A 26,305-nucleotide genomic window follows, 5' to 3' on the forward strand; every position below is an offset into this window, starting at 1 on the left:
ACACAAATATTTTAATTAATTGTCAATTTATTTTAAATATTAAAAGATTTTCCCCAGCACTAAGCTTTAACCCCGCTCTGAAGTTACATTGTAGAAGCTTTGTTATTTCACTTTAACTTTCTGCTCTCTCCACTCACCACAGTTTTACTCTAGGAGAGCAGTTCTCAAACTGTGGGTTGTGATTCCGTTTCGATGGGGTCAGCAGAGCTGGAGCTCTGTGCCCCAAAGGGTGCTGGAGCCCCTGCCCTGAGCCCTACGGGGCTGAAGGTAGGAGGTCGTGATTTTTTCAATTGGGGATGACTTTTTTTTTTTTTTTAAGTCCAAATGGGGTTGCCAGCACAAAACATTTGAGAAACTGCTCTAGGAGACTAAAATTCCTGTTGAGTTTTATTGCCATTGTGCGTTAAGTCATGTTGCATGTGAGGCAGATAATAGTCGTGACTGTAAGTACACTAAGTGGAAAGTCCATTCTCTTTTCAGAAGGTTTTCTTTAGAGTAACAGCAAATTGAAAAAAGTGCTATTCCCTCTTCATAACCCAGCTATTGTCTCTCTTCCCTGGCCAGCATGCTGGACTTGACTTTGCACCCTGGCTTATATTGTGATGTCACTGAATTTCCTGTCAGCAATGCTATTCCTTATTTGTTAGTGAGGATATAAACAGATTTATGACTGCCTTTGTAGAGCTGACTGTGCTCAGGAGGATGTGTGCACGCACGTGTGTGTGTGTGTGAGTGAGAGAGAGAGAGAGAGCGAGCAGTGTATTATCTTTTGCATCTGCAGAGATACTGCTGACATTGCAGTCACTTATAGGAAAAAGAATTTGAGACTCTTGACCCTAGACAGCTCTGCAACAGAGTTGGGCGTTGCCTCAAAAGGTTGAGAGAGAGGTGAAGAATCCAGAAATCCTGTGTGGTGCACAGTGCACTCAACTCCGGTTACAAAACACCTCCCATGGTCAGGGCTCTGATGCTGATCTGGTTGGTAATCTCTGTTCATTCCATCTCATAATACTGAAACATTCAATGAAATCAAAAGGTGGCAGATTCAAAATGGATGAAAGGAACACTGTTTCTAGCCCATGGAACTCATTGCCACAAGATGTGTGATTAAAGTCAAGAGCATAAAAGGATTCACAGAAAGACTGAATATATATATGATAAGGATCTTCAGAGTTGTTGTAATACATATTAAAACATGAACAAGGGCTTTGGATGCATGCTTCAGGGCATAAACTAACCTCCAGCTTTCGGAAACTTCACCTACCTCATGCAGAGTTTCTTATATCTTTCTTAGTAGGTTGTACTGGCTGCTTCAATCAGAGACAGGATACTGGACTACATGGACCGTTGAGCTGATCCAGTATAGCAATTCCTAATTCTTATGAACTATCAGAGCTATCTGAGGCTTCCTCCGTAGTCTTTCCATATCTTCAGTATGCCCCCAGTTCCCTCTCTCCATTGCCTTTGGGCCATCAACAGTCCCATTTCTTCACCATGAACATCTTATAATTTTTTTCTTTTCTTTTTTTCAGTATTTGCATGTAAGGCACAATGACCAATTTAGCTAGGCACCATTACATATAATAAAAGGAACATCAGTGATCCTCAGTGTGAAGAAACCAGCATACCTTCCTAATATCCCCTCAGTTGTCTCCTCCTTTCTCACACAATTATGCAGTGCCTCCAGGACCTCCCACTTCCCTCCAATGTCTAGTCTTCCAGTGGGCCACACCAAGAGGGTGAAATTCATCCCTAGGCACAGGAGTGAATTTCACTCATAAAGAGTAAATAAGGTTTGGCTGGATCATGAAAGCCCGCCCTCATTCAGCACTTCCATTAAACTCAGCTGGTGTTACATGTATGGGGCTGAGGGATCAGGCCCTAAATTACTCCTTTGGGAAAATGTTAATCCATCACGTTGATGTATTAAGTTACATAGGTTAGTAGGAATGTGCATGCATATGTGTACAGTTACGTGTGAAGGAACTGGAGCAGTGTATAAAAAATATGCACCTGGCATTCATCTTGTTTGTGACCTTCAGCATTTAATATTGAATAAACAATCCCATTGTTTTCTGGCCAGTTCAGGCTCTCAATAATGCAGGGATATTAGACACTCTACGTTGCTAAAGAAACGTTTTAAACAGCATTGAAAAGCACAAGTTTCCAGAGACTGCTCCTTGGAAACACTGGTTCAAATTCACTACTGGTGCAAGCAGGCACAACTCCTTTACTTTCAGTGGAGTTGTATCTGTTACACCAGTTCAGATTTTGGCCAAATTTGTTTTGTAACAAATTGAAATAAAGTTAAAAGGTTAGCTGCCTTTTAAACGTATTTTATAAAAGTTATTGTTTTCTGTTTGTACTGTGCTTTTAGAAACTATTAGATATATCTCCTTGCAGATTTTGACCTTTTCAGATATCAAAGATTGATTCTTCTCTTTCTCCACCCCTTTTCCTAGAGTCTTTCTATCTACATAATGAGCTCTGTCCTAATTTAATCAAGATTTTTATACTGCACTTCTCACGATGTTATCCGTGCAAACCATTGTATTTTCAGCAGAGCCAAAACAAACATGAAGTTTGTTTGTTTTTTTTACTTCAGAGATGTTATTACAGAGCTAGGAAAAGGTTACCAAGGTGAAACTACTGCTTCAGATCCAGCTGGGGGAGCTCAGACCCTTTTTATAAGTCACACACAAAATGTTTGGTCTTGCATGGATGCTAGAAGATCATTCTTGTGCATACTTGTACGTTTGGGCAGATGTGTCTTACTAACATGGATGTTCATTTTATTTTGCATTCAACCTCTGGGGTAGGGTTCCAGCCCCAATCTTTTAGAAAGGGCCACGAAAAGATCTGTATTTAAAATGGTAACACTTAGGCCCTCAAATATTTGTAGCACTGCTGAGCATTGCAATTGTATTCAACATAGAAAGTGCAGAGTTGTAGAATTCAAAATTTGGACGTTCTTACTCTTACTAAGTCTACAGTCTTTTCTAAAGTAGAGTAAAATTAGCCCTAGAGTCAAATTTGAAATTATGTTCATAATTTTGGGATATTAAAATACTTCCCAGAGCTCATTATCTAAAGCCCTAAATAAAATTGCAATATAATTAGAGTTTAGGGTTTAACCTCAAAAGGTTTAAAGAGTATTTTCTCTTCAGATGAGCAATGAAGTGTTCAGATGCTTATCAAAGCTACTCCTCTCTCCTCCCCCATCTGCTTCTCAGTGGTGCCCCTTATATCCCCATTTCGTTCAGTATTCCCCTCCTACATAATTCCTGCCCTCAACAGACCCTATGTTCTTTACTTCCCACTTTACACTTTTCTTTCCCCCCTGTAATCCCCCAGGATATTGTTAGCATCTTGGTCTCCTGTCTTTCTGGCCCTGTTCCTCAAAGTCTCCCTAACACAGATAGTCCACTATATGTTCCTCCACACAACCTCCTTCCATTCTCTTCTTGCACACTTTTATTCCATACCACTGAAGACCAGTTGTGGTGTCTAGATGCTTGTCTGCTAGCCTCTGGCACTGATAATGCGAAAAAAAATGCAAGTTCTGTTATCCTGTGGTGGTTCTCCAGTGAGATACATACTATATTTAGCAGGCGTGGGCAAACTTTATGGCCCGAGGGCCACATCTGGGTATGGAAATTTTATGGTGGGCCATGAATGCTCACGAAATTCGGGTTGGGGTGGGGGAAGGGGTGAGGGCTCTGGCTGAGAGTGTGGGCACTGGGGTGGGGCCAGAAATTTGAAGTTCAGGGTGTGGGAGGGGGTTCTGGGCTGGGGCAGAGGGTTGAGGTGCGGGTGGGGGCAGGGGGTGAGGGCTCCAGCTGGGGGTGCAGGAGGAGGCTCTGGGGTGGGACTGAGGGGTTCAAAGGGCCGGATGGGGATCAGGGCTGGGGCACAGGAAGGGGTCAGTGTGCAGGCTCTAGGCAGCACTTACCTCAAGCAGCTCCCGGAAGCAGTGGCATGTCCCCTCTCCAGCTCCTATGTGGAGGTGCGGCCAGGTAGCGCTGCATTTGGGAGCTACGGGAACCATGCGGAGCCATGGCATGCATGCAGTGGGGCAAGCCCCTGACCCCGCTCCCTGGCAGGAGCTCAAGGGCCTGATTAATATGTCTAAAGGGCCAGTTTGCCCACCCCTGATATATGGTATAGTAGGACTGAGAATGGTAGAGCAAATAGTTTGGGACCCCATCACAGAGGAAACATGGCCCTGAAACAGATCTTCAGAACTGAAAGTAAATGCCCTTTGAAGCATGTTAGTGAAAGATGGGACTCCAAGAAGGGAGCAAGTCAGAAGACTATTGGGAGATAGGGAGAAGAAACCTGTTTGAGGATGTGTGAGAAGTTCCCCATGAAATAAACCTTTTTCCTTTCATACGAAGGACTGAAAGGTGTATCCATTTCTATGTCTATCCTTAAATCCAAGCTCTGTCTCCACAGACAGTCTAGGCCAGATGCTCAGCTGCTGTAAATCAGCAAATGGCTTCAATGGAACTATGCCAATTTACAGCAGACGAGGATCTGGCCCTCTCTTTTTCGACTGTGGGGCTGCAAATTCAAGTATAGAGCTTCACTTGAAATGAACCTAACCTGAAACATCCATTTAATAATTCATACAGTTCTGAGGATGGAAGCAAGAACAATTTGAAGCAAGAAGCATAGTTCATACTTGAATTAATGGTGGCAAATATAATTGTGTAGTGCACTCATTTGCTAGCTTTTTTTTTTTTAAACGCAAGCTCCTTTGTAAGAGAAAAATGCTGTTGTGGGCCATTTCCCTTTCAGACACCACAGTTACTCACTGATTGCATCTCTAAATGTTTCATTCTTAGGATCACAACTAAGGACTCCACTGACCATACTAGTCTGAGAACCACTGATGTGCAGCAGATCACTCCATTGTGAGGTCATCTAACTCATTGTGATTCCACATGTAAATACACACAAATTATGTACACACATTTTTGTGTGTGCAGTTGCATGCATCCAGTTTTGAAAAATGGAGCATAAAGTAAAGTGTAAAATACTGATGTCAGGCATTGCAGAAAATAGCTACCACATGTACACTATATGCTTTCAAAATTAAATAAACCATGTCTCGTTACGGCAATCTAAAAATTGAAAAACTGTGAGAAGCCACTGCCAAATCTTGGCCCAGATCCTCAGCCCCATTAAGTCTGCCATGTCTCCCTCTGGCGGTGCAAAGCAGAGTTAAATCTGGTTTAGTTTGCCAGTTGAGGATTTCCTGTCAGAAGGGAATCCGCAGGTGGTATAGGGCCAGTATAGTGACTTCTACACAAATCTCCCCTCCCTGTCCCCGATGAAGGGGCATGGCTCGAAATAGGCTGCATTATCTGTCTCTGGGAACTAGGACCAGTGCCTGTCTGCCACAGGATCAGGAACTGCAAAGGGACTTTGACATCTTTGCTTCCCATCCCTTGTTTAGAATTGCACAGCTCAGCTGGGCCAGAGGATGTGGGCCAAAGCTTTTCTGGAGTTATCAGCATCGCTTCAAAAAAAGATGGTCGACCCCATCCCCATTTCACCTTGTCCCCCACAAAAACAAAACTAAAGTAACTCGGCTGAACTGGTTGCAGAGTGGTAGCCGTGTTAGTCTGTATCAGCAAAAACAACGAGGAGTCCTGGCATCTCAGAGACTGTTTTCTGATATTACTTCAATAAGAACAGTTCAACTAGAGGCTGATAGCTTGTGTAGATCCCAGGGCATTTTCACTCTGCCCCATAGGGTGAGAGAGCCAGGGAGGAGAAAATTTGGGCCAACTGATTGAAAGGCAGTATTGCACTGGCTGAATAGGACTGCCAAAGTACCTCTATATTTTACATGCCATCACTCTTTGCCGTAGACTGCATTAGAGTTTTTCATGCATCTGCTCATTCTAGAGGTCTACAAAAGCAACATGACTAAAATAATCCTAATATTGTGCACCAGCATAGCGGTGGCCACATGAAGTACTCTAAGTGCTTTACAAACAAAGAATATTGCAGTCCTAAAGAATTAAACCTCACAGTCTTTGTTGGGTTAGACAGTATTAGCCTCATTGTACGTAATTCCTCATTTTCGGGACATGAGGCACTGAGGGGTTAAGCGACTCTCCAGGATCACACTGGAGGTCTGTAGCAGATCTGGGACTAGAACCAGTCACCTGACTCTCAGACTTTTTTTTATGTCACAAGACTATCCTTACGACAAACAGCTGCGAGAAATACACTATATTTATTCTTTAAATAAATTTTCACACTTATTTATTGCCTGCTTCAGTATCTATCATGAAATAATATCCCAATGTTTGCTATAAAAAAGGGCTTAATCAAAATTAGGTTCCATGGAGCTGAGTTCCAGGGTTAAAAGTCTTTAAATTATACAGCTCTTATCTTGTAATTCATAGATGGCTTTTAAAAATGCACTTACTTAATCCATTTTACACTATTTTTTTCCACTTATTTTGTTTTTACTTACACTACATTCATACCTCTCTACAACAATTTTCTGTCTTCCCACGAGGCACTCTCTGTTGTCATTAAAAGGAGAAAGTCGCATGTGCTTTTCCTCCTTAGCGAACATTTATGAGCTGTATGTTTTTTATTGAAAGGCTCTTCTTTATTGTGCATAAAGGTCATATCTTCCCTTTACAGTTTGTTCAGTTCAGGACACTCTCCGCTATTAGACCCTAAATGTAAAACTGAAATAGGTACTTTCAGGATGTGTTTATAGGGCAGTTCTGTAATTGAACAATTCTGGGAATGCCTATTACTGCTCTGTTCTGTCATTTTTGTTCTACAAATGGAACTACTATCTTCTTCCCTAGCAATCTCACACATTTGTGTGTTTGCTCTAAGTGCTGACCAAAATAAAGAGCCCGTCATCATCATCATTACTTGTGTGTAACTGTTTCCTTTGGAGATGGATTTTAGGCATTTCCCCCACTATTGGCCTGTGGAAAGAAAACAGACATAGCCTTGGCCTACACTACACAGTTAAGTTGATGTCAGGCTGCTTACATCAACCTGATTATGTCAGTGTACACACTACAGCCTTGCTTCCGCCAATGTAAGCGCCCTACTACACCGATATAATAACTCCACCACCACGAGAGGGCTTATGGCAGTGTAGTCAGGGTGATGCAGTGTCTGTATAGACACTGCATTACTTACATTGGTTGTTGGCTCTCACTCTTGTCAATTTTACGGCTCCAGCATGCAAGAAAGCCAGGCTGTCACCAGGGTAGGTAGGGGGCTCCAGCAACAGTCCAGCTGTCCCCTGGGCTGCCTGCTTAGCCACAGCCTGGCTGTCTGCTGGCTTCTCACCCACCTGTTGCCTAGAGGCTTCCAGTTGCGCCACTGCTTGGAGGCTCCTTCTGGGGAGTGCTGGTACAGCCCAGAGGCTCCCGACTTCCTGCCACATAGACCCCCAGTGGAATCATTTTGGGAAAAGGAAATCTGATGAGAAACAAATCCTGCGCTACGTTTTGGCAGCAGAAGGAATTGTTTTCCTTGTTAGGCAGATTTCACATGCACCCGCAAGGGGATGTAAGTCTCGTCATTAAAATTCCCCTCCCTCTTGCTTTTATGTCAAGTTATGTGTGTGTCTCTTGCAGTACAGGGTGTGAAGAAGTTTTGTGGCCTAGTGCAAAGCATCTTTTTAATTGCAGAAAAAGTAGCTTCCAAATTGCCAAGTGGAGAGGAATCTGTGGGGAGAGTGCTGGCCTTCTGCAAAGAAGTCAAGAGCTGAGGAGAGAAAAATTGGCCAGGTGTCTGCCTTTCATCTGGATATTCAATGTGACACATCTGGTGCTAGTATAACTGCTATTTCTAATTGATAAGGACGTTTTGCAGTCATGGGAGGGTTGAGCTGTCAGGTGAGCCAGAGATCAGGAATTATGACAGTTTCATGGCATGTGAAAGATGCTGTGAAGTGCAGTATGATTCTAGCCAGCGTTGGTTAAATTAGGTTCTCTTGGACTTAGTCTGATGTGCAGGACAATATCATTCCATGCATTGTGTAGGAGGAAGTTAGGGTTTGTTCAGGCCCACCAAATGCACAGACAAAATCACTTGTAATGTCTGATTACCAATCCCATGTTTTACTCTGGCTCTGGGCTCCAGGGATGGTATTACTCAGCAGTCTAATTACTTTCTTTTCTTGAAAATGTCGTAAAAATCAAGTAACCATTATTATTTCCAGGAGCCCACTAGTCACTTTCACTTGGTCCCCAATCTTGCAAATTTGTCAAGAGTCTAATCATATGTCCTACTGACTAAGCAACCTTGAGAATCAGTTTTGTCCTGTGCTTCAGCATACCAAAGGCTTGTGTAAGGAAAACTGATTGAAATCTTTAAAAAACAAACCCCAAAAAAGTATCTTCCACCCCCAGCTATGGAAATTTCTTTTAACAAGTAATCAGCCCAGGAAAATTGTGTGGAATGTTGGTAACTACCGGTACAAGTTAATTTTCTTCTTTGTGAAATAATTTAAAAGTATAACAGTTATGACTAGATCTTGCTGTTTCGGCATGCAAAAAATATATCATGCAATAGATAAATCATGCAATAAACTGTCAGTATTTGCAATAGGGAATCTAATAGAGGCACTTAATGTTATATTACCCCTAGTCCAGTCTTTGCCTCTTACTCACTATACATGTTTCAAGATGGTTGGGGGTAAACAGCTATTCATTGGTCCACTCAAGGGATTCACAGTACATCAACTTTGTTTTGGCTGCACTACAACACAGCATAGTACAAAAACGGGATGACCTTTCTTGTGATCTCAGCTAAACCTGAATCTGTGTCAGAAACCCATTTTTATTAACGTTGTTCTGAACAAGTTCTCCTGTGTGTGCTTCTAACAAGCTTCAACCTCTCTAGAAACTTGAGGCAGCCTAAAGGGCAAGTGAATAACTCTGCTGAGTGAGGGCACAATATTCTCATTGAATATGCACAAGCATGAGTAAACTCAAGCTGAAATAGCTCCACCAGGAATTGCAGTTTAAATCTCTGTCATCCCAGGGGTTCTTTCTGTCACCCCCATATACAATATTTATTAATTGCTTATGAAAATGTTTAGTGTGTTCAAGAGAATGTTTTACACTTTATACTATGCACACATGGCACTACTCGGGAGGTTTGCGAGAAGTTGTCTTACAAGTTAGTTCCCATGTGGTGTCTGTTAGTCACAGCTAATTATTAAGTCTTTGGTGAATGCAGACTACATTGGAACTCTGATTCCCTTTCTCCTCTCCCCCCACTGCTAAAGAACAAAAAATACTGCACACAATCTAGGTTTATTGCATGTATAATTCTCCAAAGAGCTCCAGTAAGATAACAGCTATGGTTTTACATTTTAGGTATAACTGTGGCATTACTACAGTACTCTTTGCATGAGAAACATGAGAAATGGGTAAAGAATCATTAATTGATAGTGACAAATTCAACCCCCTCCACTGTGTGTGTGTTTTGTCAGAGTAGAGTTTGACTATGGTTTGTTAAATAGTTGAAAAAGTAGCCAAATTATGTTTTAATTTTAAAATGGAACTCTGAGAAATGTAATCATCTGCATATGTTAGAAACTAGAGTATTACAATAAAGGAAAGATTGTTAGCTAATTTAGCTGTTTGTTTCAGACACCTGTGAGCAAGAAACTGAACTTAATTGCAGTGGAAAAGAATAGCAAAAACAAAAGTTCAGACACAGCAGAGTTCAAGGACACAAATTCCAGTCCAGATTCAGCCTTCACTTTCTGAACCCTGCTGAAATTAATGGGAGTTTTGTCATTGACCTCAACGAGTGCAGGATTAAGTCCTAAATGGAACTAGAAGTTTTCTTTCCATATGTAAACTCAGAGGCTGCAATCTTGCAAACTTTTACTAAGGCCAGTAATCCTGATGTACATGCATTATTATATATGGGACTACTTGAAGGATAGTTTGTCTATTGTACACTATAAATTGTTCCTTTCAATGAATCTGGTATCTGAAAAGGTTCCCATAACTCTTATACCAGAGTCATCTTTATAGGACAAAAGAACCTTCCATTTCACATACAGTAGATTGAACAGGTGTTCAGAATACCAATCCCTGGGTAAATACTGATCCTCCTCAGATCAACTTCTGATAAAAACAAAACATTTGAATTATGAAAATGAAAAGTAGATTTATAATCTCAAAGGGAAATTGCCAGTTTAATGTAGTCCCAAATATAGGTGTGTGTATGATATGAAATGCCGGGGGGAGATGGGTGAGGATATGATTTACGCAGTGGAGATATGTAAGTCTTGCTGAATTCACTGTAAACTGAACATTTAAATAAATATTTCCTTGAGGGTTTTTTACATTTTTTAATGAGAACAGATTTCATCTATTTAAATGTTCCTTTCCAGAGTAGTGATTCAGAAAGACACCACCTCTGTGGTAGTACATAACTTGAGAGAAGAGAAGCTAAAAATCTAGAGAAGGCCCATTATCTAGACCTGCTTTGCTTGCTGCTTGGATCCCAGATTTTAGTCTGAGAGCATCTCTAATAGAATGTAAAACTGACTAGTTTAAGTGCCCAAGCCACATGAAATGCAAAACTGCACAAACGGTGAAAAGCAAGTGAGGATTTGAAATTCCTTTGCTTGTAATAACCTAAAAAGTTGTTGGTAATAGAGGTAAGGATATAATTTTTATCTTGACGACATGCATTTCACATCTGATAACAGCTTTTATATTTCAACATCAGAACTACTCAATTTTGCTTTCACATTTTATAGCAAAACTTTCCAGGAAAAAACATTTGTGTTAAATATTATAGTTCCTTTCATCCCCATAAAAAGACGGTCTCTCTCAATCAGATGGCTTCTATAATAGACCCTCATAACTGTGATGGTGGAGAAAACTCAAGGGCCCATTTGCCCCCAGAATTAAATATGTATTAAGGTATTTTAAAGAGTGTAATATCTTTTTAAGGTTATCACTTACAGTTATGTTGTATCATTTCACAGTGCTCTAATGTTAGAGATAATAAACATGACGAGTAAGATACAGTGGTGTTAAGGTGTGATTAGTCTATGAGAAATTTACCATGATACAGCCATGATAGATTATACAGGGCCTGTGACTGTTGCCACAAAGAAGGTACAACTTTTCTGTGTTCCCATCTTCTGTTAGGGTACCCTGCACTGTAGTGGTTCTCTTTTCCCTACTCCCTGCAGGAGGGGGCGAGGGCTCCAGCTGGGGGTGCGGGCTCTGGGGTGGGGCCAGAAATGAGGAGGTCAGGGTGCTCTGGGCTGGGATTGAGGGGTTCGGAGGGCAGGAGGGAGATCAGGGTTGGGGCGCAGGAGGGGGTCTGGGGCGCAGGCTCTGGGCAACACTTACCTCAAGCAGCGAAGATGCGGCCAGGCGGTTCTGCGCGCTGCCCTGTCCACAGGCGTCGCCCCTGCAACTCCCATTGGCCACGGTTCCCGGCCAGTGGAAGCTGAGGTGGCAGCGTGTGGAAGCCCCTGGCTGCCCCTACGTGCAGGAGCTGGAGAGGGGAAGCTGCTGCTTCCGGGAGCCATGCAGAGCGGGGCAAGCCCCGGACCCCACTCCCCGGCTGGAGCTCAAGAGCCAGATTAAAACATCTGGAGGGCCGGATACGGCCCCTGGACAATAGTTTGTCCACCCCAGTCTAGGTGCTTACCTTAAAGTAAGAGAAGAGCCCAAACCCAAATCCTGGAACTGACATCCCCCAAAGATCTAGATCTGAACACATTGACTGTGTCCTTTCTTTATGATGGGTAAACCCAAGCCCCAGAGTCGAATACCCTTGAAACTGTAGGAAAGATGGGATCCTGATCTAGATCCAAATTTACAGCTAGGGCACTTTTTTTTTTTTTTTTAATTAAAGCCCTTTGTTTTGGGAACAGTCCCTTCCAAAGATGAATGTGCTTTGTTCCATGAGTGATCTTAAAAAGACAGGAGAGATGGTCAAAACAGTACAGAAAAATTTTCAATTTAGAAATTCCAAAGGAAGAAAAAGATTGCTGTATCAGACTGAGACAGTTTTGTCTTATTTTCCCCCAAAGGACACCATGGTTTAATGGATGGGGCTTTAACCTACCCAGAGGTCAGTCTTTGCTGGACAAGTGGAACCTTATCCCTGAGGGTATTGATATACTAATGACACATGGACCTCCTCTTGGTAAGTGAAGGAAAAACTGTGTGTGGTTTTGTATATAGAATGCACTTTTAGTGCAAGCAAAACTATTAATGCTTTAAGTGACATAGAACATAATTTTACCCTAACACAAAACTATGAATTTAAAAAAAAAAATTAAAATGAAGTCTAGTACGATCATTAAACTTAGCAATTATGCTGGGCTTCTAGGTATTTTTTAAATTAAATTTTTTGATTTAGTGAAGCCAAGGAAAATCAAAGGCGTATCTAGCTGCACAGCCATTTGAGTTGGATCCTTTAATTTAAGGATAGTATTCTATTTGTCTGACAAACAAAGCTTCCAATCACAAGGGCCTAGGATTCTCCGGGACTGACTAAAAACATTTTGAAAGATTGGTCCTCCCTCGCAACTACCACCACCAGCACTGGAACATAATGTTTATTTAAGCTTTTTATTGGGTCAAGATTATATATAGTGGTTATCTATACACTATACTTATATAGTGGCTATCTATCTACTCTTCTTTACTCTTAAAAAAGTATTTGCTTTGTTAAACCAATTTACCAAAAGTTCACAATTACGGTTAAATGTTAAAAATTGGATTACATTGATGAAGGACCAAAATTCTGTCACCACCTATTCATTCAAACTACACCCATTTATTTCCGTGAGAGATGAGTACACATATCTGAGTGCAAAATCTGAGTTTTCATGAGTGGCGTCTTGAGCCAAATCCCTTTTCCTTTACTCACATGAGTACCCCATTGATCCACAGAGTTATGCTGTGATAAGAGGCATCTATGGGGTTGTCCCCTGATTGCCTCAGAAAGCAGGTAAAAAGAGTATTCAGCACACGTGATTTTAAATAGAGGGTGGGATTTTCTAAAGTATTCGGTTTTGGCCTAAGTCTGATTCCATTGAAGGGCAAAATTCCCATTGATTTCAGCGGGAGAAGAGTTAGGCCAACACTGAGCCTTTCGGAAAATGCTACCATAACCCTTCTTCATGCTGTGTTCCACCAAGTCACACATTTCTGGTTCCTGCTCTGTAAGACATAGATATAAATCTAGGGTCACATCCTTAGCTAGTGTCAATTGTCACAGTTCCGTTTAAGTCAGTAGAGCTGTGATAACTTACACCAGCTGAGGATCTACCTGTATAAAAATGTTCTGTCAGGGTGAGGAAGATCAGGTGCATGCACGCATTAATTAGTAGATTGTGTGGTTTTGCTAAGTTTTACCCAGATCCTCAGCTTTTGTAAATTAAAGAACTTCCACTGACTTCAGCAGAGCTATGCAAGTTTGCACCAGCTCAGCATCTGAGCCAGCCATTACAAAATGCTATTTTAAACTGTGTGTATGATATGCTTTGAAAATGGCATTTAAATGCCAGAGACCAGCTGAATGGTCCAGCAGGGTTTCTTGGTGGATGGAGTGTGAAGAACTTAATGCCTGGTAGGGCATCACAGCTAAGGGCTTGTCCACACTATAGCAGCACAGCTGTAGCAGTTGCGTATAACCCCTTGCTTGCTACAGTGATGTAAGGAGGTTTTCCAACACTGTAGTTAATCCACGCCTCCCTTTCCCTTCCCCCCACCCGAAGAATTCTTCCATCTAGAGAGGGACTTGGGTGTCTTAACTACATTTCTCAGGGGATGAATTTTTTACACCTGTGAATGACACAGGTAGGCTGACCTAAGTCTTAGATTTAGACCAAGCCTGAGTTAGGAGTCAGCAATCCTAGCAGAGCTGGACGTAGTGAGACTTAAGAAGAACAGAAGAAAATTTTACACTAATAATATACTCAGTGCTTATCTTTAGCCTGGTTATTAGGGGCATTCAGCATATAATGCTACCAAGGGAATATTGTAAAAATGTGCAGGTCACCTTTAAATCCTCCAGAGCCAATGTGTGTCTTCAACAGAGCTGTGATCTAGCACTCCTTCTCAGTGTAATGCCCTGTACTTTGAAAGCCACCCTTCTGTTGTAGTGATTAATTTCTTATATTTTATCTATTTACTTCTTCCCAAGAAACAAAAAATAGCACAAGCATGTTTATAATTTTTCCTGGTTGCTAGATTTCAATGGGCTGCCAATCTGCATATTGTAAGTTGGTTTCCCATAGTGTACTTTAGTCTCAGCAGCATCACTATATTTCTTAGCTGAATTTTTTGAAACATCCCTTCTAAAATTTTACTCCACTCCTTTAAAAAAAAAAATCAAAGCAAAAGTATAGCCTCCATTTTGTAGATACAGTTTACACCAATTTTAATTGTGAGCATAGATCAGGGCATTAGAAGTGCAAATAATGATATTGGGCCTCAACATGCCTGAAAATATACCCCAAATATTGCCTTTTACAGTGGCTACATATTAATTTAGGTAAAATTATGTCATTACCGACCTTAGCTGTTTGACTGGTTTTGAAGAGTACATATAGTCCAGTTTATGTCCCACCATTTTTAATCAGCTTGGGCCAAATTTATCTCTGGTATAACTACTTTGAAGTCAATAGAGTAACACCAAGAGTGAGTTTGCTCCTTCTTTCAGCTATGGTTTATCTTTTGCCTCTCACAATCCTTCACACCCTTTTGAATGTTAGTCTAGGCTGTAATAGTCCAGACAGCCCACATTTATACTAATCGATGTCAAATTTTATGGATTTTCCATATTAGTTATAGAACTAAGTGGTTTTCACTTTAAAAGTAGTCAATTAGCACTAGGTTGCTTGTAGCTGTTTCCCTGTCGCTCTGTGCTGCCTATTTTCAGTGACCTAGGGCTCCAAAGTAACCTAGCACTCTCAGACCCTGGGCCTCTGGAAGTTGCTGAAGATGATATATTTTAAATTTCTGGGGTGGCAGAGGTGCCAGGTGTGAGAACTGATCCTTCCCGTGGCCTGACTCTGGAATAACTGTGACCAGCACGTTTTACCTGACTAGCTTGGGAAGTAGACTGCTACAACAACAGCAGAAGGGAGGAAATAAGACAGGGGTGTGCAGTGGGGAAGGGAGGGGATCAAGAAGGGGAAAAAATTGCAGCACTGCCAGGAATAAGAGTCACAAAGCTTCCACTCATGAAGAAGAGTCTAAAACTCTGGTTTAATAAATCAAATCACATACAGAAAATGTTAATTAGGCAGGAGTGGGGGGAAGGAAAAAGGAAAAAACCTCAGGAACCTAAGGAAGACAGAGTGAGAAGTTTCTTAAAAGCCATTGTATGCTTTAATGGAGAGGCTAGGATTACAGATAATGTAATAAACCTTTAGTGAATTATGGCTTCCTGAAAGTCTAAACGAAACCTTACCTGAATAGAGAAAATTAAGAGTATTGATTGCATTTTGCCCTCAGGTTTTCGAGACTGGGTTCCAAAGGAGCTGCAGAGAGTTGGCTGTGTGGAACTGTTGAACACTGTGCAAAGGCGAGTAAGGCCCAAACTCCATGTCTTTGGTGGAATTCATGAAGGTAAGAAATAGTAGGGCTCCCTAGGTCTGTATGAGAATCCTTGTGGGGGAAACAAATAGATCTCTGTGGTACTTTATACCAGATGTGGAGCGTTCCATTTATTATGACTAAGGGCTTGTCTACTCGCCGGATCAGCAGGCAGCAATCGATCCAGGAGGGGTAGATTTATCGCGTCTAGTATAGCCACGATAAATCGACCGCTGAGCACTCTCCCGTCAACTCCAGTACTCCACCAGAACGAGAAGCGCAAGCAGAGTCGACGGGAGAGTGTCTGCTGTCGACGACCGCAGCGAAGACACTAGGGTAAGTAGATCTAATTGTGTCGACTTCAGCTACACTATTCACATAGCTGAAGTTGCATATCTTAGATCGACCCCGCGTGGTACTGTAGACAAGCGCACAGTAGAATAAAATGGGAAAACAGTCAGATCTGCTGGGTGCTCAGCACTTTGGAAACCTACTTCTTAGTGTCCAAAAAAAGTCTTAGTAGTCCAACTTGAGGAACTCATATTTTAAAATATTGACTACGTACATGATCTCCAAACCTGCAACTTGCAATAATTGTGCTGTGCCAGTTTATTTGCTTTCAAAGCTTGCGGGGGAGGGGGGGAAGAGTTCTCTCATATGCAGAAGAATAAAAGCAAATTGAAATTTGTCTTACCAAACCACCAGAAAGTCCCAGTTACTCCAAGTACAGGAGCCAGCAAAGGAGGTAGAAAAGACAGGGTGGTATTCGGAGAAAGCTTGCTCCATTAAGTTACCTCACTCAGTATATGGGGTAGAGTGCAGTAGAAGGGAGGGCAGCTTGTCAGGAGGGGAGAGAGGGTAATCACCACAATTCCTTTGAAATCTACTTCTGAAGTCATTCTGCAATACATTTCATGAGGTGTAATCTTTCAAGGTATGTGAACCTCAGAAAAGCTTTTTCAGAAGATACATTGCCCCATTTTTAATCTCACACCAGGCAGGCGGAGTGTGAAGCTTCAGAACAATAAGCTCATTTTGTGGGGATAGGAGGGAATGAGAGATTAAATAAATACATTTGGAGGTTTTTAAATATTTAATACACTTTGTGGCTTTCATGTTCCAATGAGACAAATACTAGGAGTCCAGCCTGGGAGAGATAGTGAGACTTTGTGACCCTAGGACTAAAAATTACACACTAAGTGCTTTATATTCCCCCCGCTCCCCCTCCCGGAGATTTCGCCATTGACTCTAATTAAGCTCTCCGTAGGCTCACAGAGTTGGAGAACTTTATAAAAGAACAGACAGCTTACTCGCCTGCTGTTGTTGATTTTCCGAAGCCCTCATGACTTTACACAATGAATTTTTATGCTTGGGTTATAAAGTCCTGTAAATAAGGAGTTTATAACAGAAACGTTGACATGACCTTAACTATAGTGGTATGAATAGCAGTACTCTAATGCAAACCAGGAAAGGATTGGACGTTTTCTATAAATATTAATGCTCAGATATTAATGATAAGTGAATACAAGAAGACTTCCAACTAGCACATGCAAATTGCCTATAGCCTTTTGTAGGTGCATGGTAAGCTGAAAGTAATCAAACTTCCTGCAGTAATAGTGTTAAGCTGAGGGAAAGCAAAGGCCTCTTAGCGTGCAAGATCATCATGAAAACACACTGTGGAGTCATGTGCACCTTACATTTAAACCTTGTAAGTAAGATGGCACACTCTACAAGCATAAAAGGAGTCTTATTTGAGCATTCAAGGGCACTAAACAAAGATCCAAATCGTGCTCAGTTGACTAAGGCTGAAGGTAAAGGAACTGCCTACTACAGTAAAGTGAGTAAAATTTTGCCTGAATTTTTCTGAGAGTTTAAGAATTAAGGCACAATTAATTCAGGACCAAATTCTGCTCTCAGACCACATGCACCCATATTTTATTGAAGTCCGTAGGAGTTGCAGACAAGTATTTGGGGCAGAATTTTGCAGTGAGTCAATTAATTTTTTTTAAACCAGTATTTTTCCAGTGCAAAGTGACCAAACTCAAAATTGCCAGCTTAAATAAACAAAACAATACAGGCAGACCACACAGCAATTGTGAAATGATTAGTCTCTGATGGACATTTTGGTAGCACACACTTTGTGTTAACTTTCATGCAGCAGTGATGTGTACTATATCACATGGCAAAAGGAAAAATATTTTCCCTGAGGTTTGGCCTGCTAGTACTAACAGTGGGAAGTTCCTCTCCTCTGAAGGACCAGTCACAAGAAGAAATTTGGTGCCAAGCCCTTCCTATTCTGTCTTGTCTCCTGTGTCTTTTCCTGCCTCTCCATGAGGAAAGCAGGAAGTGTCATCCTGGGGCACCATCTTTCAGGGCCAGACACAGTATCGTGGGAGACAGAAAAGGTGAAGCTTGCTTTTGCCCTTGGCACAGAAGAAGTGCTGACAGTGCCATCTGTCCATCCCATCCAGTCCTTCAACGGGCCAGTGTGCCTGAAAAGTCAGCTGCCCCCCCAGGCCTGCCAGTGGGAGTCAGATCTGAATAGGTATCCGAGGAGAGCAGAGAGGAAGAGGTTAAAGCAAAGGAGTCCATTCAGACTCCTCCCGCCCCCACCCCCACTTTTTTTGAGGGAGAAGCAGAGACTCTTTTGGGGGCCAACATCTATTTCAACAGAACTTATCATAACTCTCTGCTCTCCCCAAAACAAGCTCCCTGAGCAGGCTGTTCCTCAAAGGTTCCCCCATCTCCTGCTCTACCCTCAGTAATCTCCAAAGACTGTTACTAGTTTTCATTCCCCCTCCCCAGCACCCTATAAACACCTTTGAGAGAGAAGGAGGAATGTGACTCAGAGCCTGCCTGTCCACCATTACAGGAGTGCAAGGCACTCTCGCCACTTCACCTCATGCCCCTACAGGAGGGCCAGGAACAAGTAGCATAGAGCTAGCTACATAGGCTTTACCTCACCTCCTGTGCAAGGAGAACCCCAAGCAAGGTGTCCAGATCCTTTGAATGGAGTTGAGGATGGAGCAAGGCCGAGAATCTAGCCTTACATTCCTAAAGGCTGCGTCCACTAAAGAAGTAAGGTAGAAGTCCATGATCACTCTTGGACAGGTTGGGACAGCTTGTGGTCTCCAGGCCAGGTGATCATCCCTTCTTTATTTTTCATTAAGAAAACAGCGTGCTTCACATTTGTTCCAGATCCCTTACCCGTCTTCTCTCTTCATCTTTTTATCCCACTTCTGCCTTAACCTTAAGGATGGTGGGGAATCCTGTGAGCTTTCCTTGGACATCCATAAGCCTGTGATGTCTTATTGGTTCTATATGTAGGAGATCAGAAAGCCCCTTTCTCTCTTCATTGAGGATCCCCTGCAAGGAGCTCAAAGGCTCTTGGACTGCCCTCCCCCCTTATATGCATTCCTACATCTGGCTCACCTATAACTCAGTGAGCCTCCCCTGCTTGAACTAGCTCAAAGCCCATTCTTTCATTACGATAAGCCCCTCTTGGGTGAAGAGAGGGAAGAGGCCAGCCTCTGTGGAGACACCACATAGCAGCCACTAAAGCTACACCCACACTTACACTTCGTACTACCATTCAATCTCTCTCTGTCAGCAGTTGTGATGGTCAGACAGTAGAATTCTCCAAACAATTGTTCAGCCACAGCCTTAAGGTTTGTGGGAGCTAGTGTCGCATTCTTCCCCTCCCTCTTTGCCCAGTCCTCAAGCCACTTCAGCTCATCTAGCTAGCTCTTCATTTTCTGTGCCTTGGGCTGGAATTGCTGGTCAGATCCATTGCCCAGGCTGGGAAGCCAAGCTACAGAAAACGCCTATTCTTTCCTGCTAATTGATTTCTGAGGTTTAGCAAGCCAGTGTGAACACCTGCCCCCACAACCCTTGAGCTGACAAACTGGACAATATGGTCAATGCAGGATAGGCCAACCAAGTTTGTTTGAACTCATTGAGAGGATGTCTGCAGACCAAGTGCCTAAAAGGAGAGGAGTTTTCAGCTCTTGCTCCTGATTGGTCCTTCACAACCTGACACTAGAAGCATGCCAAACCACAGAAAACCAATTAGCTCAAAGAAAAGGAGGGTTTTTTGCCTTTTTCAGTTGCAGTACAATAAAAGGCCTTTCTGGTCAGAAAACCCTGTTCTTGTTCCAGATACAGTGCATTGCATTTATTTATTTTTTTAATTGTAACTTTGTGGTAGCTTTCAAAAGCTCATAACATTTTGACAGGATTCACTGACTTTTATTCCAAAGCCCTGCTTTCAGTAACAGGTTTTTGCACTGCATAAGGTCAGCATCGTTTGTTTGTTTATATTATAGTGTGTGTGACACGTTCTCCCTACAGGTTATGGCATTATGACAGACGGTTACACAACGTACATCAACGCCTCAACATGTACAGTCAGCTTTCAACCAACCAATCCTCCAATTATATTTGACCTTCCAACCCCTCAAGGATCATGAAGCACTACTGCACAGTTAAATGGGGAAGGTCTATAAACTGCCATTTTCTAATTACGAAACTTACATTCTCTTACATGTTTATCTCCAAAATGATGTGGGATTTTTTGTAAATTGCTGGTACAAAAAGAGAAAAAGAGGTTGTGCTTTTTGGAAATGGAGCGTCCATTTTAAATTGATACAGCATTGTGAATTTGTAAAATGACCTTTTTTTGTTTTCTCAAACTTGCCATTGTAAAATTGTTATAGTGTTCTCAAAAGGACAGCCAAGCTTTCTTTTAACGAGTGAGAGACCTTATTTTAATATTATATTATAAGCTAAAAAGGCAGCATTTAAAAGACACCAAATTTGCACAACTGTTATTGTTTGAAAGTTTTTAAATATAATTTTTTCCTAGTTAAGATGTCACCTTTCCCATCTCCCCCTGCAGTTATAGTAAACTTTTTTTTAGTAACGTAAAGATGATTTAGGGGTCTGTTTGCCCCTTGATGAGTGTGCATGTACTGTAGTTCCCTCCTATTACCAGTAATGTGCAGCAAGGGGAGAACAGACTTCACAGTTGTTTGTCTCTGCCTACTTTAAATATAGATAGCTGCATCCTATAGGTGATTATCTACCTTTTTATTATTTGGGTTTTTTTTTTAAATTATTTTAGCTTTAAAAATATGGGGATGAAAGCTGCAAAGAGCAGGTGTTTCATGCAGTAAAAACATGTAAATGCGGGCTCCTTTTAAATATGAATTTATATATATATGTATTTTTTGTGCATTATAACTAGGAATTTAATATTGCAAGTATAGCATCTGAAAAATTATGCTGTACAGCACATCTAAATTATGAAGGATGTGACATTTTCCAAGTGCTCAAGGCCTTCAAGAGCTTGAGTTAAATCTTTGTGCAGTTTCAGGCATGTATAGAATCAAATGGATACAATCAAGCCTAACTAAAATAAGGCTTAGTTGTCCTTTATATTTAAATATTCTTGAATTGTCTTTTTATTTCTTTTTTCCTTATTTTGCACTGTGTGTAAATGCAATCTTGCTAGCACAAACTATTGATGCAGATAGTTATTTCTGTTCTACCACTGTAAATGCTATTGAGCTTTGTTCTGTTTTATGTTACCTTGTTAATGGAATTTAGAAAAGCAGTTGTTTCTTTAAATTTATTGTGATATTATATATCTAGCGGCCTTTATATGCAAATAAAATTGCAAGATTTTTAAATACTTGGTGTTAAAGAGTCTTTGAATTAATAGTTCCATAGGCCTTGATTAGAAGAAGTAAAAAATTCTCATTTTCCATAAATTTTTATTGCTCACCGTTCATGGGATGGCAATTGGGTCGATAAAGCACTCAGTGGACTTTTCCTTCCGTTCCTCTGCCATCCATCTTTCCACAGCTTTTACATGGAGATTTTGTATTCAGGTGTAATTCAGTGTGAACTGAGTTTATGTGCAGTTTAAGGCTCATAGGACAGTATTTCAGAGTATATGGAAAAATTGATTATGTAATAACCTTTGTACCTCCTCAGTTATTCATAAGTACTTTAACTGCTCTGGGTGTTTTATGTTGTTCATCCACCATAAGTTAAAAAATTAATAGTCCTAGATGAAATATAGTGCATATTTATTTTGTTTTGACCTATTCTGCAAGTCTAGGGTCACAGAATTTTCAGCAGAACGCACCTCTTTCAGGAGAATTGTACAAGAGTGTGAGCGTCTTAAGGCAGTGACTGTAATTTACTGTATGTATGTACAAGGCCCTAGCACTATGGGGCCCAATCCTGCTTGGTCTCTAGAGCTACCACAATGTAAATGTAAAACAAAAGTATTTTGTAAATTACTTTTAGCTCTTATGAAGATAAATGTCCAAATGGCAATGGGTATAGAACTGTCTTCATGAACCTGCTACAACCTAAAACAATAGCTCAAGAGAGCCATGAACTGCACCCGGTCACCTCAGCAGATTAACCTTTAAACCTCCCGATGATTCTGGAAACATCATCAGCTGTTTCACTACTGAGCATTTTTAGTAGAAACATTGAGATAACTGGTAACAAACGGCTTTTGTTCCTTTTTAAAAATCTTCCCCAAGTCCCACTGATTTTCAGTGTGCTTATTCAAGCCTCAAAGAGTACCACAGAACTTCCCTGAGCCCAAATCGTCCCATACCCAGCTTCCAACCTCTTCCTCCCGGCTTTTCCTTTCCGTTGTATAAATCTGACATGCCTAATGCTGAAAAAAGCAGGAGGCGTCTTTAAATATTTCAATATATTTCAATATAAACCGGGATGCTGTGGTGATAGTATTCTGGTTGCAGAGTTAATTCTGTCCATTTCTGAAGTTAGCTAAAGCGGACATCAGGTCTCCAGTCTGCTACAGCAGAGCGTTACAGAAACTAAGAGGCCTTGACTTTACATAGGTGTATATTGTATGTTAAAGTTAAGGGGAATGAGGCATCCAAACCCCTTAGACAGATTTGAAAATCTCAGCCTCAATATTTTTGCAGCCATAGGCTTATGTGGCTTTGATAGGAAGTTCCTACTTCAGATTCCCACAGATTAAGCCCGTCTCTTGTTTCGTATCTGATGGTTTGTTTGTTTTCTTTATGGAAGAGACATTCAACAAAGTGAGCACAGTTTGACTGCCTTTAGAGAAAAGGCTGCCTGCCAGCTTTGCTTACACCAGGGCTGAGTTTGGTCCCTTAAATCGACATGTGTCCACTCATATCAAACCCTCTATTCTGTCTTATATTCATAATCCTTCCTATAGGGGTTTTCCTTTTAGGAAAGTCTAGTGCAGAGATTCAGAATCGTTTTAGGCAACGGCACCCGTTTATTAGACCAACAGCAGCTCAGCTGGACCAGTCAGTGACCCTTATCTCTCTCCTCCTTCTGCAGCCAGCCCCTCCCACCCTTCATACTTTAGGATCCAATTCTCCAATGAAACCAAAGAGTAAGGTGGTATTCAACAAGTGGCAGAAATGGGCCCCAAGAGTTCAAGCATGTTTGTAAGACAGCTGCGCATTGGAGATAGTGCTGACCACCACCTCCCCAAGGGAAGCACCTGGAAGCACTCTTCCTTGCATAAGCAGAATCTTTCTTGGCACTCCCAGGCACAAACAGGCCGTGCACCTCCAGCTACACCCCTTCATGGGTCTGTCTGTTGCTAATTTGTGCATGGGTCCACTGCCTTGAATCCTTTGGGGTGCTGTGCCTTTAAGGGAGCAGGCAAAGAAGAGGGACTGCAATAGTGGCTGGACCTTAAGTGAGCTCTGCAAAATGGAGACATTTCCTTGTGCCCTCTCGCCCATTGCCTGATGTTTGGGCACAGTCTGCAACTCCAATTCAGTTGTGTCCCTCCGGTAAAGAGTTCACTGCTCCAAATCCCAGAGCAGACCAGGTTGAGGTTTAGGGAAGCTTGAGCCTACAGTGGGTTAAAGCACAGATCCAGCTGATTAGGAGCCTTTACTGATGCTCCAAGACAAAGCACAAAGCTGAGCCTTGACTAGGGTAGGTGAGACCAAGTACCAGTGTCAAAACCTCAAAGTACTAGAACCAGCACCAGGAGATTAAGGCACGTCATAACTGGTCAGAAGACTAGTACAGTTCCTACAAGCATACCATTCTTTCTACATTGAAAAGCATGAGGGCTTGATCGTGTAGGGCACTGAGGATTCTCTCAACTCCTATGTAAGCTAATGGGTCTTTGGGACCCTTCACCACCTATTGATGTAAACTGGCTGTATATTACCCTAGTGAATTTTATTTTCCCCAAAATGATCAGGTAGTTTGTATGGTTCTCTTTCCTTGCCAGGCACCACCTTCAGTTTCAGCAATCATCTGCTTTATTGAGCTTGTCTCCTCTCCTCTAGAAACTTTCCTAGTTCTTTTCCTCCTTTTCCAGGAGATTCCAGAAGTCAGTCTAGTTATTTTCTCTTCCCTGTGAAAGCCAACCACCTGGCTAATGGAAACTGCATGAGGACAAGGAGCATTAGCAGATACAGAGTTTAGCACCTTTTATTTCTGTGCTTTGCAGAGACTGTTTTCTGTCACAGGTAGGTAATTTTCCTTTGCTAGATGTTAGGCATATTTGACAAGCAGTGTATATCTGGGATAACATATCTGTTGAAGAACTATGCTTTCATGGGGGTACACATCTGTGACAAGTGTACTCCTTTTCAAGAGTGCCTCACTCTTACAGGGTTCCATATTAACATATAGAATAAGCCTCTGGTAAAAATTCTTCCTCTGGATCCTGCTCCAAAATCCACTGACCTCAGCTGGAGTCTTTCCATTGACTTCAAAGGGCTCCGGATCAGGTACCAGGCATCTAACTGGAACAAGTTTCTGTCTATTACTCACCTTTCAAGCTGAAAGAGAAGTCCCTGGTTAACATGCAAGAACCTTTTGGCAGGAAGAGGGACCTACCTATTGTAAGTGCTGAATCTTTCCAAGTGATTGATTAACAGCACTGAAGTCGATTAACCTTTCCTCTTTTGAGAGCAGCTTTCATCTAGGCATCTTGATAAGGCTGAAAGCAGTCAAGGCCTTTATCAAGGAAGGGCTGCAGAACAGGATGTTCCCCAGAGGTGACTGGTTCCCAATTCTCCGTGAATAGTGAATTCAGCAGACCTTGAGGTCAAGCATTTATTAGGTTAAGAGATTGTCAAATCAATCTGGTCTACTCCAGGCAAATTCTACTAGGAGAATGGATTTTGCCAGGACTGTGTCTAAGAAGGAGATTGATGGACTAACTCCTGTTCTAGCTGCTTGTTTTTCATTTTCTGTGACTCAGACTTTTTTTGCCCTATTGACATAGATATTTTCCCCATAGCAGGAGTTTTAATAAGCAGAGCGCCAGTATTCAAAGAGAATGTAACTTAATGTCACAGGGAGACCGCCACCAAGCCTTGCAGCCCTTCCAGATTGATAGTAAATAGACCTGAGAACTTTTCCTGGGACCAGCTTCTGACCATACTTGGCTGATTAGGGTTTTAACATTTCTGCCTTCTCTTCATGATTCTGTCATTCTAGTTGAACAACTGTGCATCTTCCACCAATGGCACAGCCTGCTACTTAGGAGGTCTGGCTTACTTTTTTACCAAGGTTTGTACCATTTTATGAATGGTCTCTCCCTCCCCATCCCAATATGCTAGGGCCCACTCTCTCCTCTGCTGGGCATTATTGGCTTTTTGCACTGAAAAGAGGCATGCATTCCCAATTCTCTGTGTAACAGAGTGCAGCAATTTGATTGTCTTTTTACTTGGAGGTGCAGATCTCAGCATTCACACAGCTCCTTCATCTTCAATAAACCCCTCTTTTGTGCACAATCTCTGCTGCTTATTTACGTTCACCTGCTGCTCAATTAAAATCCTATTAAGCATCCCATTATGATTCAATCTCAAACAACCGCTGCAGCCATTAGCCCCTATCTTACACCCTGTATGTGTAGGTTTAGTTTTTTGCTTAGGTTGATGAGAAAACAGCTGAAAATGTTAGCGCACACTTGGAGTCCTCGATGCACATTGTCTACTTGCTTTCTTGCACATTCCTGCAGAGTCCTTTTAATTGTGTTTCTGTAGATCATATTAGTCCTTTCGGTGGCTGTTTTCTCTGCAGAAGTCAGAAAGCGTTCCATTGCACTGAATCTGAGGCTTGTTTTGTTCCCCCCCCCCCCCCAGCTAGGTCTCACTTTAAGCTTGCATCCCTCTAGTCAGCCAACCAGTTTTGTCCCAATGGACCTCTGAAGTATGCTGCCAACTCATTATGAGCTAATCCAATCATTATGCTGCTAATCAAGTCACTGTCTCACTCCAGCACTGTTTTGAAGTGTGACTCTGATTCAAGCTACCGGTTGCAATGAAGACAAGTGTCACTGTGTGTGTTCTGTATGTGTCTCTCCCTTCTCAGACCTTGTGAGTATCACCTAGGTAAGTGGCACAGTGGTACTAATAAATTCCATTAGCTAACTAGCACAGTTGTGGGCAGGGAACTCCAAGGGGTACAGAAGGATCTTAGGGGAGATCCTTCCGTAAACTACAAAAATTGTGGTGTTCTTTACAAGCACTTCTGATATACATCATTTCAAAGTTCTCATACAGCTAGTGCCAACAGAAAGTGCTACTAATTCAGTGTCAAACTTATGTCAGTCAATAGACAAGAGCTCCCATTGATGAAATATGGATGTTTACAATGACAGACTGTAAAAATGAGTCTTCAATTTTGTATCATTCTTTACCATT

The 26,305-nt window shown here is 41.8% G+C and overlaps 1 protein-coding gene across 1 annotated transcript in view; it reads left to right on the forward strand.

Moving 5' to 3' along the window:
• The window catches only part of MPPED2 (metallophosphoesterase domain containing 2), a 124,391-nt gene extending 104,326 nt beyond the window's left edge, over positions 1-20,065 (forward strand). Inside the window, exons 4-6 of the mRNA XM_077820128.1 lie at positions 12,077-12,192; positions 15,516-15,629; positions 19,947-20,065. Coding sequence (XP_077676254.1) covers positions 12,077-12,192; positions 15,516-15,629; positions 19,947-20,065 — 349 coding nt within the window. The remainder of the gene's footprint in view (positions 1-12,076; positions 12,193-15,515; positions 15,630-19,946) is intronic.
• The last annotated feature ends 6,240 nt before the right edge of the window (positions 20,066-26,305 follow it).

The sequence above is a fragment of the Eretmochelys imbricata genome, chromosome 6 (genome assembly GCF_965152235.1).
Source record: "Eretmochelys imbricata isolate rEreImb1 chromosome 6, rEreImb1.hap1, whole genome shotgun sequence".
In the NCBI taxonomy this organism is placed as follows: Eukaryota; Metazoa; Chordata; order Testudines; family Cheloniidae; genus Eretmochelys; species Eretmochelys imbricata.